The following is a 17,076-nucleotide window of genomic DNA, read 5'->3' on the forward strand; positions in this document are numbered from 1 at the left end:
TTTGTTTCAACCAGCATAGGTTCTCAGTGCTTGTTGTGAGTGTGGAGTAGTTTAGGATACTTACACTGGTTACCTTGGCGAACACACATCTCCACGGCTGCTGTGAATGTGGGGCCGGGTTTATTCATGTTTTAATACCATATCCTGTCTTTCATTGCATGTGTGAGCAGCTGGTGTGTGGCGGGAGCACTTGAGATTTCTCTTTGATCTCTGGTCTGTACCCGTAACCTTACTGAAAAGCTGACCTGTCAGTTTTTATGCATTTGTTTGCTGACAGCACAACAGTAGAGGGCTGCAGAGAAATGATCCTTAACTTAGGTTTCACACAATGGAAATTGCTCTCTTCACCAAATTTACTTTCGCAGACATGGATTAGAAGCAGTAAAAAGCTTTTTCCTTGTTTAAAAAGAAAATTAAAAAATTTTTTATTAGTAATAACTTAGTTGCTTCTCATTTTTTGTTAGAAACATAGGAGATATCAAGTAGAGATTTCATTAGCTTCCACTTTTGGGTACATTATGTGCACACCGTCAATTACCAGACTTAAGCATTATTCACCATAGTTGTTTATGTCCAGTTTGACTATTGTCACCACACAGAATAGAACAGAATGTATGGACTGTGGACATTCTGGAAATGGGCATTCATTTTAATAGTAGGTAAATCTTGTATTAGAGCCTTTTTCAGTTGAGGGAGGAAATCCACTTTAATTTGAACATGGCTAATTCATATTATAAGATGTGTAGCTCTGGGGCTGAGCTGAAAGGTAGTAGATGAAGAGGGGTTGAGAGTTTGGATTTTGATTACAGGTTGACCGGGTTCCTGTGCCATCAGTTCCTGTGCCAACCCGTACCCATGCTATCAGTTGCTGTCTTTCGTTTTCTTGGGCAAACCAGTCCTTTGAACTTAGCCTAGATATACCTATGAAGTTGGGACATAAGACCTGCCTTCCCAGTGGGTTGTTTTTAGATTGAGAGACCAGACCTACAAATTGCCCAGCCCCTGTTCTGTCCACAGAATAACTGATCATGATGTCAAGGTCTAGTTGGCGGTTTCGGCTTGTGCTTTGCAAGGACAGATGCCATTTATATTCTCTGCACTAAAGAGTACTGTGTGCTTAGCACATTACTTGATCAAAATGTCCAGAGTAAATATTGACTATTGACTGAATTACCATTACAGTGGGGAAATTTCACTGGCTAAGTTTAAAAAAAAAAACAACAATAAACCTTTAGTTGTAGTTGTTTTGACAAAATGAATTAACTACAAATTAATCCTATTTCCACCAGAAAAGTCTTACAAAATCTGCTAATCTACCTTTGGTTGGCCTGGAGTATGGAGTATTTTATGTATTTAAATAATAAGGCTATTTCTTTAAAAATACTTATTTTTACAAAATAAGGTTTATTACTCTCCTCCATAGTTTAAATGAATATAACCAAATGAATATAACCAAATGAATATAACCAAATATAACCAAATGAATATAACCAAATATTAAATGAATATAACCAAAGTCAAAGCACTTTTAAGGTGTGATTATATTCTACTTGAATTTTCTATATGCTGGCTTTTAGTAAAGATAAATGAGGCCTTAGTCCTTATGTGAAAATCCCAGAAAAGGCTGCCTATTATGAGAACTGCTGTGGGGAGCCATGATCAGTTTCTGTGTGAAACAGTGACTGTTTTGCTTTTGTTTCTGGTGGCCCCTCAAGTTAGGCCTACAAAATTGAGTTTCTTTCTGTACTCCTCCTCCTCTTAGCTTCTTGAGTTGTGCTCTCTGTAAAGGTCAGTACCACCCAGTTACAGCTTTATGATTTGGATATAGTGATGGATAGTGAAGCGAAAACCTTAAAGTTTATTGCAGAGTGTTTTTAGTACCATGTAGAGTGCAGACTTAAGCATTATTTAAAGAACTAGTGGAATGGACAGCTGAGACTTTCAGAAAAGAGTTAGTCTTTCCATTAGTTTAGTTGTTCTGTCAGAAATGAGTGCATCATTGTGGTTCTATCCTTCTTATACTACAATTCCCTTTTTTCCTTAATTTTTAAAATAGATACATGGTAATTGTACATATTTATAAGGGACAGTATACAGTGGTTTCTAAGTAAGAAATCGTGCGTAGTACAGAATTGGCAGGAGAATATTTTTCTAGAAGCTGCACCTGTTTTTTTCTTGGTATAAAAGGCAGTCTTGCTTGTACCAGTATTGTATGCAAGTATAACAGAGCTGGACACAGTGACACAGGCCTATAATTCCAACACTCTGGAAGGCTGAGGCAGGAAATCTGCAAATTCGAGCCCAACCTTGAGTTTAGTGACTCAGTGAGACCTTGTCTCAAAATATAAAATAAAAAAGGGCTGAGAATATAGGCTCTGGGTTCAATCCCCAGTACTGGTGGAGGAAAAAAAAAAAAACACAAAATGAGCTGAGTTTGGTGGTATATACCTGTAATCCCAGCTACTTGGGGTTCTGAGGCAGGAAGATTGAAAATTTGATGCCAGCCTAGCTAAATAGTGAGAACCTATGTCAAAACAGAACCAAAAAAAAAAAAAAAAAAAAATGGCTCGGAATGTAGTTCAGTGGTATACAGATCCTGGGTTTGATCCCTAGTACCAACACTGCACCCCCCCCCTCGCCTCCCCCAAAAATGTATGGTAGAGTGCAGGCGTTAAAAATGCACCTTATTTTGTGCATAGACTAAATGTCCTTTGTGTTTGTAATGTTGATTGAATCCTGTAAGTGTTACAGGTGGAATTAAGTACCTTAGCTAGGAGCCAGATGGGCGTGTTGGAGGAGGAGGTTGTTGGGAGTCCTCTCCCCTTCTCAGTTATGGAGTAATGATGGTGGAAGATTTTGTTTTTTAAACTACCATGTCTGTTTTGCATGATGTGGATGTTAATTTAAAAGTGGATGGAGAGGTACTCACCCAGGTGGAAGTCACCATGAGGCTTTGGGAGTAAGTAATCTCAGAGCATCTTATTGACTCCATTTCCTCTGCTTCTCAGCAGTCTGTTTTCACTCTTGGCTGATGGACAGGATGGGCTACTGGCATCCAAAGTTTTAATAGTGCACAGTTCTGTACAAAGAGATTGGGCACTTTCTCATAGTTAAATTGGACTTTAGGACTCTAAGAATCGTTGAAGTTTTATTTAATTATATGAATCACCATAAAATATCTAAAAAATGTTATTTACCAAGTTTGGTACCTACATGTAAATTGTTTTCTTGCAGAAAATCATAGGTATTGTAATTTTTTTTGGAAGGAGCCTAAGAAAGTTTGGGACAGTCTGATATTTGCAGAGAGCTGTGCAAGAATATTGATAAAGCCCTATTTAACCTTGATTCCTTAGAACTGTAAACTTGTAATTTGTGTGTATATGTACATGTGGGTATTTATATTAAAACCAATTCAGAGTAGTCTTATGAAAACCATTAGAACTACTGAGAGAAAATTAGGAAAAGTGAGACACTGTCACTGTTTTCTGATTAGTAAGAACAGTGATTTTCTCTGAGAAGACTCATTTTTAATGCTTAATGTTTTAATAATTATTTGCATATTTAAAATAATGCCAGGGTATTTAGAAATGCTTTACTAGGTTTTGAAAAAATTTAAAACTCTTAGTTTGAATGAGTAATTATTTGAATTTGAGATTTGAAGTTGAACTCTGGTTATTTGAATTAGTACAAGAAATTAACCAGAAATTCATTTTTATTTTGATAGTAATGGTGAAAATGTTAAACATATTGTACATTTGAGTGCAATAATTGGAGTGAATTTTTTGCTTGGAATTTGCAGTGCCGGCAGGGGGAGGAGGGAAGCGTGTGGTAGAGAAGGTTGTGACCACCACCTAAGATACTGTCTGTGTTGTCAGTGAAGCTGCGGAATCAGGGACTGACTGGATAGAAAGCTTATTTTGAGAGGCCAAGGATGTATTCTAGGTGGTAGTCTGAGGAGGAAGGAAGGTAAAGAAAGCGACCATGAGAAAGACATTCCCAATATTAGCTTATTTTCTTGGTGTTTTTCTTTAGGAAGGGTAGTAAAAGAGGCATAGAAAAATAAGTAGTTACGGATTTATTAAAACTTTGGTTTATAGAAGTTGTTAGAGTGATTATTTTTCAGAAATAATTGCAAGATGACATTGTTTTAATATTAAAAAGTTTGCTTACTTAAAATTTTTAAACAAATTTAAGAACAGAGATTCTTGTATATAACTGGATTTTGTGGAGTTTTAAACTTTATGTAATACCATATGAAATTGGATTGGTTAAAAAAAAAGTTGTGTGCTCTCTAGGATATTTGAAAGGCTACGTATTCAAACTGTTGTCTGAGGTATCTTGTCTGATACTTAGAAGGACAGTGCTGGCTTTCAGAAGTTGCTATCCAATCTTTCTCCACTTGTTTTAAAAATTAAAAAAAAAAGGATGTGATTCTTACTCACTTGGTTTTGCATCTAGAAGAAATAATGACTGTCCTGAACTTTATACTCTATGTCTGTCCATTATCCTCACCTTGTGGGCATTTTGAGAATTTAAAAACTCATTTAAATGCTTACATGATCTTTATAAAAATATGCTTTTATGCCTCTATTTACCTTGCCTTCAGCTTTCCAAAATTAAAACTAAAAGTTTGAGAAAGTAGCAGGGTTTTTCTTTGGCTGCTCTAATGCTTTGACTATTTCCTTATTAAGTGTGTCTTAGGCTCCTAGCATCTCACGTTAGAAATTCTTCTGAAAGCCTAGTTTGTCCACCTGTGGTTTATTTTACTGTTTTATTTGACACCTGACGTTTTTGCTTCTATTATAAGCAAAGCATGTCATCATTACTGTGCTTTGTCGCTGTGTCACATCTTAAGGTGGTTATTTTGAGGGGCACACACCATACACTTTATGACAGGACCCACACCAAGATGTGGAGGAGAAGGGTCATATGTTTGTTCACACTGAAATAAGGAAACAGCTTTGATTGATGTGAAAGCTCAACTGTAGTGGTAGAACAACTTCTCTGACATTTCAGAGCCCATCTGCTGAAGGAATTTTGCAGATGCCTACCTGTGTGCTGAGTGCCCCTAATAACCAGGGTATGAGTGGGCATTGGGCATGTTAACTTAAAACTGTTTTCTTTTTTAGGTCCACAACTCCCAGGCCTGTTGCAGATCTCCAACTCCTGCTTTGTGTGACCCCCCAGCATGCTCTCTGCCGGTGGCATCACAGCCACCACAGCATCTTTCTGAAGCCGGGAGAGGGCCTGTAGGGGTAAGGAGAATCCCGTTTTTAAAAGCTGTCAGTATTTTATATCCCATAGGGTATAAAATAGGAATATTACCTCCCTTCCCAGAGCCCCTTTAAAAATGTGCTGTATTATATGTGTTTTTAAAGGAGTAACAAGTACATGCACAGAGGAAGCAAAATACGGGACTTGCCTTACCCCTCTAGGACAGTTCCAGAAGTTAGTGGGGTTTGGTTGAAGGGTATTTTGGCACCAGCAGAGAGCATGCTGGGCTGCTGCAAGGAGCAGGAGCTGGCAATCAGCAGCGAGTATGGATGTTGGCAACTGAAATGGGGAAAAAAGGGGGTAAGTTCCAGTCCATGTGTATTTCCAGTCAATGTATATTTCCCCAGACTCTTTAGGCCTTGGCCTATGAATCAAAACTGTTCGAGGTGCTGTCCGGTCAGCGGATGTTTTGTAGAGGCTGTTGAGGAATTGGGAGGCTTTACTGTAATGCTGGATCTAGAATAAATACGTCCAAGGTTTGGCTGCAGTGCAGCCCTCCTTCTGTACTCTGGCGATCCTGTGCCTTGTCGGTGATGGGACACAGTAAGGTGCAGTGGGAGACAGTGGCTGTGGTGCTCTTCCCCCAGAGTCTAGGCCAGGGAGCGGTCACCACAAAGGTCCTTCCTGTGCAGGGTCGCTTCCCTTTCAGGAAAGGCGCGTATCCACTTGTCTTCCTTTCCCTTCCTGTAGGAGGAGTCACGGCGACTTCTAAAAGACAGGTATTTGTTCTGAACTGAGTGTTCGAGACCACTGCCCTCACTAGTAAAGTATAATCCAACTGTGGGACATACCTTTCTTACTAACAGGAGCGCTCACACAGCACAGGATTGTGCTGGTCTCTGCTGACCCGTTTAGTTGCGGTGTGTAACATAACATTCCTGTGGCACTAAGTGTGGCAATAAGAAGAGAGTCTTTCAGATGAGCTGCAGCGCTTGGGGGGACAGGACTGAGGAGTTGGTGGCAAGCAGAGCAGGGGAGTCTTCCAGGTGCACATGGCACGCTGCCCCTGTAATGACACAGGCTTGGGCCTGGCCAGTGTAGGGCACTGAACAGCTGGCCTGCAGGCCACTAAGGAGGGGCACAGGTCATTGAGTCTCAGGAAATGGAACTGGGATCCTGGACGGGGCAAGGTCATGGGCCTCGAAGGTTAGGCCAGTTGAGATTTTTTACACGTTAGGCAGGAAGAACTTGGAGTCTTTTTTCCTTCCAGGAAGCTGTCTTGCCAAGGTTCTGCTCCCAAGGACTCACTGGGCAGCAGCATGCTGCACATGGGGAAGCTGTAATTGGGAGACTAGGGCTTTCATCCTGTGCCACATGAAGAGGACCAAGCAGCAGAGATGGGCTGTTGACAGCAGTAACAAGAGCAGGAGTGTTGGTTACAAAATAATAGCATGTTTATATAGTAGCTGTAATTACTCAAGAATTAAGGGGAACCCCTCTCCCATAAAACAACCAAACTGGTTCACATTATAGAAGCCTTGAGTTTCTTTGAAATGATAATCATGTACAATAGAAGGTAGAACACAACATAGTGAGTAAAATTCTAATTCTTATCCCTGGGACTATACCAGTATATTGACATCCTGAGGGACAAATTAGTGAGTCCTGACTACCTACTTCTAACTCTTCAAGTCAGGCATGAAGACACAGCTTTCATCCCAGCACTTGAGAAGCTGAGGATCAGTGGAAGTTTGAGGCCAGCCTAGGCTACACAGCAAGACCCGGTCTTTAAAAAAAAAACTCTTCTGCCTTTATTGTTTGTTCCTATTGTACCTAAGAAATGAATTTATCTTTCAGCGTGGTCCTTTCTTTATTTACTCTCTGATTATTATGGTGTCAGTGTTAGACTGTTTTATTTAATCACAGTATCAACTAGGATTTGCTGAATGCATTTTATTTTTTATTTATTTAATTAGTTAGTTATTTGGTTTTTTTCCAGTACCGGGAATTGAATTTGCTACCTTGAGCTTGCCAGGCAGGCACTGTGCCGCTGAGCTAAATCCCCAGCCCCATGAATGCATTTTAAATTTTGTCCATAACACTGATTTTTAGTAAGCATTATATGATAGCATTAGTGATGGCCAGGATTTATGCTTTAGAAGCAATAGTGGTAAAGTTCATTGAGGATTTAAATAAATTCCAGATTGGTAGAGCACTGATACCATCATATGTAGGTGGTAGAAGATTCTGTAGTAAGATGCACAATCTTCCTCCAGTGAAGATGCTGCTGCATAGAGTTAACTGTATAGATTGTTCTTTAACGATGCTTTGCACTGCCAAAGTCACTTATGCTGGATCTGAGGCGGATCCAGTTGGCAGAGCTCCCCTCGCCCTTGTGTGGAGCTCTCATCAATTCTGCAGGCACGTAGATCTAATACAGTGTAATGAGAGAGCTGCTGGGAGAAAAAATTGATTACAGGGTTGCAGACAATGTCATTAACGTTTCTTGCCATGATGCACCAGATGTCTTCTCTAATAGACTATTTTTGTTAATTTCATTTTTATAGGATAACATCGATTGCATCATAATTTAACTTTCTTTGCATATTCAGGTATATGTGCTCTATATTTCTACACTAATGGTGACATAAACATAAGATTTAATTTTATAAATCTTATTTATTCATTTCTGTGTCTGCTGGATTGGCCATGTTTTTACCTGTTACTGAGAATGTGTCAGTGTGGAAGTGCTGCGCTCACTGGTGGGGTGGAGGGGATACAGGAGGAGAAAGGGAGGCAGAAGAGCCGTTGTCCAGCTCTTCCCCAGCTGCTCAGCGATTTCCCCACCACTGGCTGATGAAATGGAGACCACACAGCCATGTGGCAGAGGCAGAGGCTAAGCAGCAGAGGTGCTGCCGTTTAAGGCGCCCTGAAAGGCACACTTCCCTGCTGTCATGCGTGTGTCCCCGAGGCAGGAGTCATTTGGATTGTGCTTCTCTGCTGTCCCACTTAGCTATGTCATTTTGTGGTTTGCAACCTCTGCTAACACACACGATTAGGACAGTAGTGTGATAGTGGCCTGAGCTGCTTGGTTTCAGTAATTTTTAAGAAAAAACATTAATTTTGTTTCTGAAGCATTTTCCTTTAGGGAACTTTTTCTCTCTTAACACGTTTCTGTATCAACAGATGAGCGTTTTCTAACTCTTTGTTTCCTTACTTGTAAAATGGGTATACAGCTGCTACCTACCTCAAAGGGTTGTTGTGAAAGTCAGTTGAAATACTGCATTAAAATCTCACGCATTGTTAATTTTGGGGCTGTGTGGTAAGATGTGACCTTAGTTGTTTCTGTCATTGTGCACAGGGTCATAGGAGGGACTTAAAAAGGCCTAGATGGGATGGCCTGCTACACACCTGGGCTATATGGTGTGTATAGTCTGATGTTCCTGGGCTTTGAGCCTGCAACTTGTTACTAGATGAACGCTGGAGACAGTTGTAACACAGTGGTTAGTGTTTGTGTATGCAAACATCCCTAAACAGGAAAGGTACAGTAGATATATTGGACAATAAGAATTGGCCACTGTATTATAATCTTCATGGGACCGTCATTGTATATGTAGCCCAGTGTTGCCTGAAAGGTTTTGGGATTGACTTTACTTAGCATATAGCACACATACAATAAGCATAAGAGTCCTGATTTGCACAGATTCTGGCTTTAAGAAGTTGATTAGTTAAGTATCAAGAGGTGATATGTATGTATGCGCCACTTCTTCCAGATGAGTATAATTATTATACATCACAAACATGCGAATAAAAAGAAATTCATTAATTTTTAGACAGTTTTAATATGTCCATAGTCTTTGCACTGGTCTCTTGAGTTTAAGAGGGATTGTGAACTTCATGAAATTGCTTGCAAAGGCTTACATGTATGTGCATTTTCCTGGAAAGAGGGTCTGTAGTTTTTGACCCTGGCAGCTAATCAGTAGATTTACATTGCAAGTAATTTAGGAATTAAGATTAAGAACTGGTGTGCAGGGGCTCTGCAGTATGTCCCTTAGAGCCTCGAGTCAGCTCCTGCTGGGCAGAAAAGTACGCAGACATTGCCTCTTTGCTTTGTGCCCAGCACTCTGCCAGTCTCTTCACACAGTTTAACCTGTCTGATCCCTACAACAGCCAGTGTCCATTAAATCTTGCCTTCAGGGAATGGCAGGATTTGCCCTGGCCTGGATTGGTTTGCTGCCCACGTGGCCGTCCTTGCTGTGGTGCCCGCCTTTGCCTTCACTTTTTTAGGGAGAACCTGGGTTTACCTGTGGCTGTGGTTAGGTCACTTGTAAGAGGAGGTGGCTTCTGTCCTTACCCTGAATAAGTGTGCTACTGGTGTTAGGAATCTGCTCTCTGCGCCCTTTTGTGCTATACTAATGACTGAACCCAGGGGCTCCTCACTGAGCTATGTCCCCAGCCTGTTCTTGTCTGTTTTTGTTTGAGGTATGAGGGAATTGAATTTGATTCCCAGCTCTTTAAAAAAAAAATTTTTTTTTTTTGAGACAGGATCTCACTAAATTTCCTAGGCTAGGCTTGAACTTGTGATCCTCCTGCTCCAGCCCCGCCACAGTGCTGGGGTTACAGTGTGTACCATCATGCCCAGCTCTAAGAACCTTTTAAAATTAAGTAATTGATTGATTTTTGTAGAATGGGGATTGACTACCACTGAGCTACATCCTCATCCCTTTTTAAATTTTATTTTTTGACAATATCTTGCTCAGTTACCCGGGTGGCCTCAAATGTCAAACAACTGACCTAGCCTCCTGAGTCCCTCAGAACCCTTTTAAAATGGCAGCAAATTTTGTTTTCCTGTCAGCAGTTGCAGTGGTTTATCTTTAGTGTACTTTTGTGTTTTGTTTTTTTTTAAAGTGTGACCAAAGCTACATTAAATTCTCTGTTTATTCATCTTAATAGCATCTATATACATGTGAAGCATAGTAGTCGTGCTTGCTGTTTTGCTTTTGTTGTTTGGTTTCAAGTAAAACTTTGTGTTAAGAATTTAGGCCCTCTGTTTCCCTAAAGTGAATCTCCACCTATCTCCACACACCTGCTGTGGTCATGGAGCTGGGAACTCACGCCCAGCAGTAGGAATTGGCTTTCTGCTTGTGGTGTTTGGTTGAGGGGCCACCTTTGTCGTAGGTTGGTGTCTTCTCACTGGCCCGTGTGACCTTCTTTGACTCATAAAGGATGTTCTTAAAGTTGTCCATGTGGTGCTGTATACCGTTTACATTTTGTCCCAAAACTCCTGGGCCCAAGCAGTTCCCCTATCTCAGTCTCCCACTTAGCTGGGAGAACGGGCCAGCCACGTCCAGGTTCCCATTTACTTTTGTAAGGACCAAGAATGCATTGCTTAATACCTAGTTTAACGTGCGACTGCATGTCATACTAGTGTAAAAACAGTATTCTAGGGTTGTTTTTTTCTTAAGTATTATTATTACTATTATTGTCGTCATTTCTAATACTAGTGCTTTTTATACTTGCCAGTTTGGTTCTGTTGAGTAATTAAAATTGAAAATTTATTATGAATTGTTGTTTAGAAGGGAAGGTGCTTGTACTTGGTCCCCACTTATTGCTTAGAAAGAGCTCTTCTGGTAGCCTCATTAGTCATGCAGGAGTTTCTGAGGCTATTCTACTTTTTCATTATTTACTATGGTTACTAGAGTAGCATAGCAAAGTGTAAAAAAACAATTCGTAAAACCCCACTGAACCAATCTCCAATGAACAGGCCCACTCATTTTGGTATTAGTAAACAGACACCTTGCTTCCAGGTCAACTCATTTTTACATGGAACAGTTGTTTTCATAACTGTAAAAGCTGGTTGCCAGCCAGCTTGTTCTGAAGGTTGTCTTCCCATTATTTTCATAGCCCTTTTCCCCCAAAGGAGACATCAAGCCATGCTTTCAGATCACAGATTTCAGAAACCATATGCTTTCATAAATGCCTATGTTTTAAGTAGACTTTTCTCTTACCATAGTTCTATATTGGATTTAATGACCCTTTGCAAGTTCTGAGCTTTCTCTGCATTCAGGGGTAATACATTGGGCTTTATTGCTTATAGGCAGTCTTAGGCCTCCTGACCCTCCCCTTTTGGGGGCCTTTCATATATTATTTGACTGAAAAAAGAATCTGAACAAATGTGTGGAGCTTCCAGGTTTTGCAAGTTGTCCAGAATTACTTTTACTAAAATAATTGCTGGTGACATTTCAGCCCACAGATAAAAGATTGCAATTTTGTTTGCCTAACCTTGTTTTGGACAGTACTGTTGCTTGGTAGCAGCATCCCTTGTAAATATCAAGGCATTCAGTGGAAGAAGAGATGACACACTTTTACAAGGGGACCCATTTTTTCTCTGAGGCCTGAAGTTTAAGGAGCACACCAAAAATTAATCCCCTTGTGGGGTCTGTAGAAATTATTATGCTTCCTGCCTGGAAGTTGGCATTTTCTCTGTTTTTCTCATACACAGATACAGATTGAGTGGCAGATACTTGGCCTTTCCCTCCTCTCCCTTAAATGAATATATTTTCTTAATGAAAATCTGAGGTGAGAAAGTCCTAAGATTATCACTCTGTGCATAGCTTTTGTATCTTTTTAGGAACTGACTACCCATTTTTTCCTACCTGTTTTTAAGATGCATGCTTTCTAAAGGGACAGATAAATCATTCTACTCCTCTTCAATTGAAGCTCTTATGATAGAAGGAAAAAGTTATCTGTTAGATTAATTACAACTTGATGGTTAAGTAATCAAATATTGAAGAGATCGAAACTGTTTAGGAAGATTTGTTTTCTGGAGTATCTCAAATATTTCTGTTTGATCATTTAAAAAAAGTGTGTATTAGTACTACCCATTAGAAAATTTCAATTATAGTTTTGTATTCTTTCACTTAATTTCCTGGTGTAGATTGGGAAATATTTAAATAGGCCCTGTCCTCATTTTTAAGATACCACCTAGGCAGATTTTTAGAACAGGTATACTTAAAAACACTTCGGTAAAATAAAATGGAAATTTATATTTAAAATATAGCTTGTTTAATTAGCCAAAGCTTTTTGTAGAGGAATTTCACAATGTCCATGCTGGCTTGTGTGGGAGTACTAAAAGGTCACCTGCAGCAAGGGTTGCAACAGGTTTTAGGGCAAAGCCTATAGGCTTGACTTTTCCTTATCTTAAGCATCATGTAGAAAAGATGTTCTGGTATAGTTTATCAATCTTACTAGCAGATAGAGGATTGCCAAATGATTTTAAGTCTCTAATTCTAACCATATTATATTGTACCTGACCTGAAATAATTGGATTCTAGTTTTAACTGGGTAATGTAAAAGTCAGTATTGTTTCTAAAAACTAATTTATTACCTGCTGTCAGGAATAGAGATTAATCTACTGTGTGATTTATTTTAGTGACCTATTTAAAATAAGTTGGGAAAGAGTTGATTTACCCTGTTTTTAAAGGGAATATCCGTAGATTGACTTAGTGAAGTTATTTAGAGACTTTAAAAGTAAGTCTGTGAGAATTGTGGAAGAGGTTTCCTGGGACAATTTCATATTGATTCATTAAGATTACAAAAACTGGCAAATAAACTCTCAGTGGTATGGATGGCAAACACCATTTTTGAGATTGTTTTTTGTTTAAAAAAATCAAGTTGAATTTTGAGTTTTACCCGAAGCATTATTAGAACTCTGCCTTACAGTTCAGTAGAGAATTGAGTATTTTATATAGTAACAGAAGTGGTGAGAAATTGTTGTGGATCAATTTGTTTGGACTTCAGTATGCTTTTGTCCGTAAACACAAAAGATTTTCTGGCAAGTTCATAAGTGATATTTTGAGTTAGTAATGTAGCAGAGTATAGAAAACCCCTGCTTTCTGTATCTCCTGTTATCTGTATGTGGAGAGTATCTTTCATTTTTTTCCTCTTGGCTTGCTATGGCCTGGTGCCCTCCTCTGCAGCAAACAGCCTCCTCTGTAAGGAGCTATGGGGTTCTGCCTCCCCATTCTGTCCTCTACCTCAGTGGCCCAGCCTCAGTTCCTGTTGTTGGATCGATCCTTTCCTTTCTGATTCCACTTTCACCTCCTCTCTGGTCTCAGCCTGTTAGCGTGTACACCCGTGTGGGGGAGGGGAGGGAGAGGGGGATGGAGAGAGACAGAGACTGGGGTTTGAAGCCACAGTTTTCACTGAGCCTACGTCCTTGGTCTTTTTCGATTTTTCATTTTGAGACAGTCTTGCTAAAGTTGCCCAGGCTGGGCTCAAAAGTTGTGATCTTTAGATCTTTAGCCTCCCAGAGTGCTGGGCCTAACGGGTGTACACTATCATGCCTGGCTGTATTATCCATTCTTTTTGTTTGCTTGTCTTTAATATTTGTAAAATTGGAAGTCTCCTACAAAGACCTGTCTGTCCTCCAGATCAGTGAAGTGACTAAAAACCTGCAGTTTTACTGTTGAAGTGGTGGTACTGGTTTGAGTCATGTTGGCAACATGTGTTAGTGGTGTGTCTTAATGATTTAATCTCTCTGAACCTCAGTTCTTCACTTTTAAAACCAAAATCCGGCTTTAGTGGTTCTGGAGTCACCCTGAGGGATGGATGTTTCTTTGACTTGAGGCTGGTTCTGGGGAGGTCTCCCTGAGCAGGCAATGGGAATGTTAACCCCGGCAGGTTCTTGGCTCTGAGTGAGCAAAGCCTTTCAGGATGTCTCCGTGAGGGATGGGCAGGCTTACGAGGCAGAGTTAGAAAGTAAGAGGAAGCGGCAGGGGATTTCCACCTGAGGAGCTGAAGAGGACACTGTGCTGATGGAGAGGGTCAGACTGTCCTTGAAGAAAGGAACAGGCCATTTCTTACAGAGGAGCTGGGGGTCAGGCTAGCATTATCTCAGGCTGGTTGCAAGGTGGCTCTGGAGAAGTCCTTACTGCTGAGGGGCCAGTTCAGACTGCTTCTTGGGGCAGTCTCAGTTTTGTGGAGGCTGTGTTGGCACCCAAGATGACTACAGGCTTAAGATAATGATGGGGACTTCTGGTGCTTATTGGTAGTTGAACGATGTTCTTACAAATGTCATTCCCTGTTGTCCTCAGTCTCAGAGGGGCATGAGGCAGATTATGTAAGGTTAGGGTTAACAAACTTTTCATTGCCAGTGTTTAGAAGACAGTCCCTAAATGAGGTCCAGAGTTGAGTGAGGAAGTGACCCAAAGTTCTAAGGTAATAAAGGAAGGGCAAGCTGCATTTTGCTTTCAGTTGCGCAGTGAGCAGCCTGATTCAGTCAAGATGTGTTTTTTTTGTTTTTGTTTTAATTTACCAAAGCAGCTTTCAAGTCCCTGCCTGCTTCTGAAGAAATCACAAGTTGTGCCTTTAATGAGTAGCAGGCTAAGGGCCCGGGAGTTTGTTCTCGGTCTCTGTAGTGGTCTCCATCTCACTTCCAAGCACTTCCCAGGAGACCCTGATGGGCAGCTGGCTTTAGAGAGGGGGGTCTGCCCTGCACCACACTGCTGTTGGAAAAGTACAGCTGACCTCATCCTGTGCAGAATTCAGAACTTAAGGTGCAGGTTCAAAATTTCTTACGCCTTTCAAACCTGAGTGTATCATGCACTCAAAATAAGTGTTTTGTGTTCTCCCACGTTACTTAATTTCCTATTGTCCCCCTATATTTCTAGTACAGCTACAAAAGGTAATTTATAAATTAATTTCACATCGAACTATGAAACTAATAAAATTCTAAGTATAAACATTAATTCAAAAGGATGGGTGAGGCTGTTTTCTAAAATGAAATAGCCACTTGTGATACAAACGTTACTGATTGCTGCTGGCCCAGGTTACTAGGAGCATATGCAGACCACTTGGTGTCTTGTGATGAGTGAATCTTCTGTCATTCAGTTTTTGTTACTGTCACTGAGAAACCTCTGTCAGAGTGAGTATAGCTTGCTGTGAAGTGACATCGCTTTACCTGGCCAAAATGTATTGGTGGCTTATTGGGCTCCTCTTTACATTCTAGCTTTTGATAGTTATAATAGCACTTAACTGCTTACTTGACTGTAGGTGAGCTTATTCAGAGTCAGAAGCTTATAGCCCAGAACTCTTTTAATCAGGTTGTAAAATATATAATCTAGTAAAAATGAGTGTTAAGAATGTAAGATAGTCATTGAGGTGAAAATTCAAATCCATGCTTCCCTCTTCTCCCATCTCTTGTTCCTCTCTGAGAGGGACTATTAGCCACTATCCCTATTTTACATCTCTGCTCTCTTGGTTAGGTTAAGAGAAGGGACTGTTCTTTATGTTTTTGTTTGCAGTCCTTAAAAGAGTTGGCTCTCAGAGGTTGAATTAAAATTTTGCTTAATTTGCAAAACAGGAAAAAAAGCATTGATTTAAAAAAAATTATCAAGTGAAATTTCTAGTGGAGTACATTAAATGTGTTTACATGGTTCCATCAATAGAAATTTAACATCTCACAATCAGGATCTTACATGGCCAGTAAATAATAGCCACAGTAAACTGCTGCGTCTGTCTGTTTTTTTTTTTTTTTATAAGGAAGTGACTGCTGTGTGTTTCTTCACCTTTCCTTCTACCTCTCATGGCAAGGAGAGGGATGTCAAAGCAAGAGTATTCCTGTTTGCAGAGTTTGCAGTACACCAGGATCCGACACCCCTCCCAGTATGCTAGTCAAGGAGATGCACAATGGGAAAGGCTAGAAAGAGCTTTAGTCAGCCTGGCTCTGCCAGAAAAGACAAAGAGTGGTTCAAGCTCTGTCTTCAAGTGACTAACTGACAGGAACTTTGTGATTTTACAGACAAGGAGAACCCAGGAAGTATTGGTTTGTGTAGCTGGCAGAATGGTTAATCCTGCTCAAGCATTGGTCTGTTTGATCTTTCTCTCAGGAGTGGCTCTGGAGAAGTCCTTGTGGCTTGAGGGGATAATCCCCTTCCTGCTTAGGGGCGGTGTCAGACCATCTGGGGTAATTGCTTCTGCTTAGGGGACATGATTGCATCATGGACTCGGCTTTAGGACACTGACTGGAGACAGGCAGGCACCGCTCCAGGGATATAAAATCTGGCAGTTGAGGGTCCCTACAAATCTTGAAAATACCTTACTCACCTCAGTCTTGAAAGGGGTAGACCTTCTGTGAGTACCTGTATGCAAAGCTGAGCAGGAATCCAACCCAGAGAAATACTTTGTATAAAGATGCTAAGGACCCTAAAGGAACAGATAAAAATGAAAGCAGAGTTGCCAAGCTTCCCCCTGCTTTCAGATCCCTACTTGTCCCTCTAAGTCCCTGTACATTCCTGGCTGTAATGGGAGTGAGCGGAAAGCAGTCTTAGCTCTCCTTTTTGTTCTGAACTGTTTGAAGTCATATGGGCTTGGGAAACTTACAAAACATATGCATCACATACACACACATATATACATCTTCCAGCTAATGGAGCCCAAGACTCTTCACTTTTCATTGATTTGTGTTTGCATGTGATGCTGATTTCGGGGTTTTGAGTCTTTATTACAGAGACATTGATAAGTGCTCCCAAAGCAGAAGAGTGGGTACCACACAAGGTGGTGCTACCATTTTGACTGTGCTGCCTCCGGCTTAGGTTGCGGCAGTGATGTTTTGTCTTGATGCCTGGTGAGCTGAGCGAATGTTGTGCCCCGGCACCCATGGCGATGTGTGGGCCCCAGCAAGGCAGCTGGTAGATGCCTTCTCCTAGAAGATGTGTGTAGGGTGACCTTGGGCTTGAGAGGTCTTGGGATTGCAGTACCTGGACCCAAGGGTTGCTGGGAAAATGCTTGGGAATGGTCTCTTAAGGCAAATTGGCACCAGAACGGCTCCCTGCCTCCTACTCCTACAGTCCCTGACACTGG

At 40.7% G+C, this 17,076-nt stretch overlaps 1 protein-coding gene across 1 annotated transcript in view; it reads left to right on the plus strand.

Annotated features, from left to right (window-relative positions):
- Positions 1 to 17,076, plus strand: part of Rere (arginine-glutamic acid dipeptide (RE) repeats) — a gene marked incomplete in the record, with an annotated part of 392,228 nt that overhangs the window by 175,391 nt on the left and 199,761 nt on the right. Inside the window, 1 exon segment of the mRNA XM_013504212.1 lies at positions 5,130 to 5,255. Coding sequence (XP_013359666.1) covers positions 5,130 to 5,255 — 126 coding nt within the window.

This window comes from Chinchilla lanigera, unplaced genomic scaffold (assembly GCF_000276665.1).
Source record: "Chinchilla lanigera isolate Chin_1 unplaced genomic scaffold, ChiLan1.0 scaffold00085, whole genome shotgun sequence".
In the NCBI taxonomy this organism is placed as follows: domain Eukaryota; kingdom Metazoa; phylum Chordata; class Mammalia; order Rodentia; family Chinchillidae; genus Chinchilla; species Chinchilla lanigera.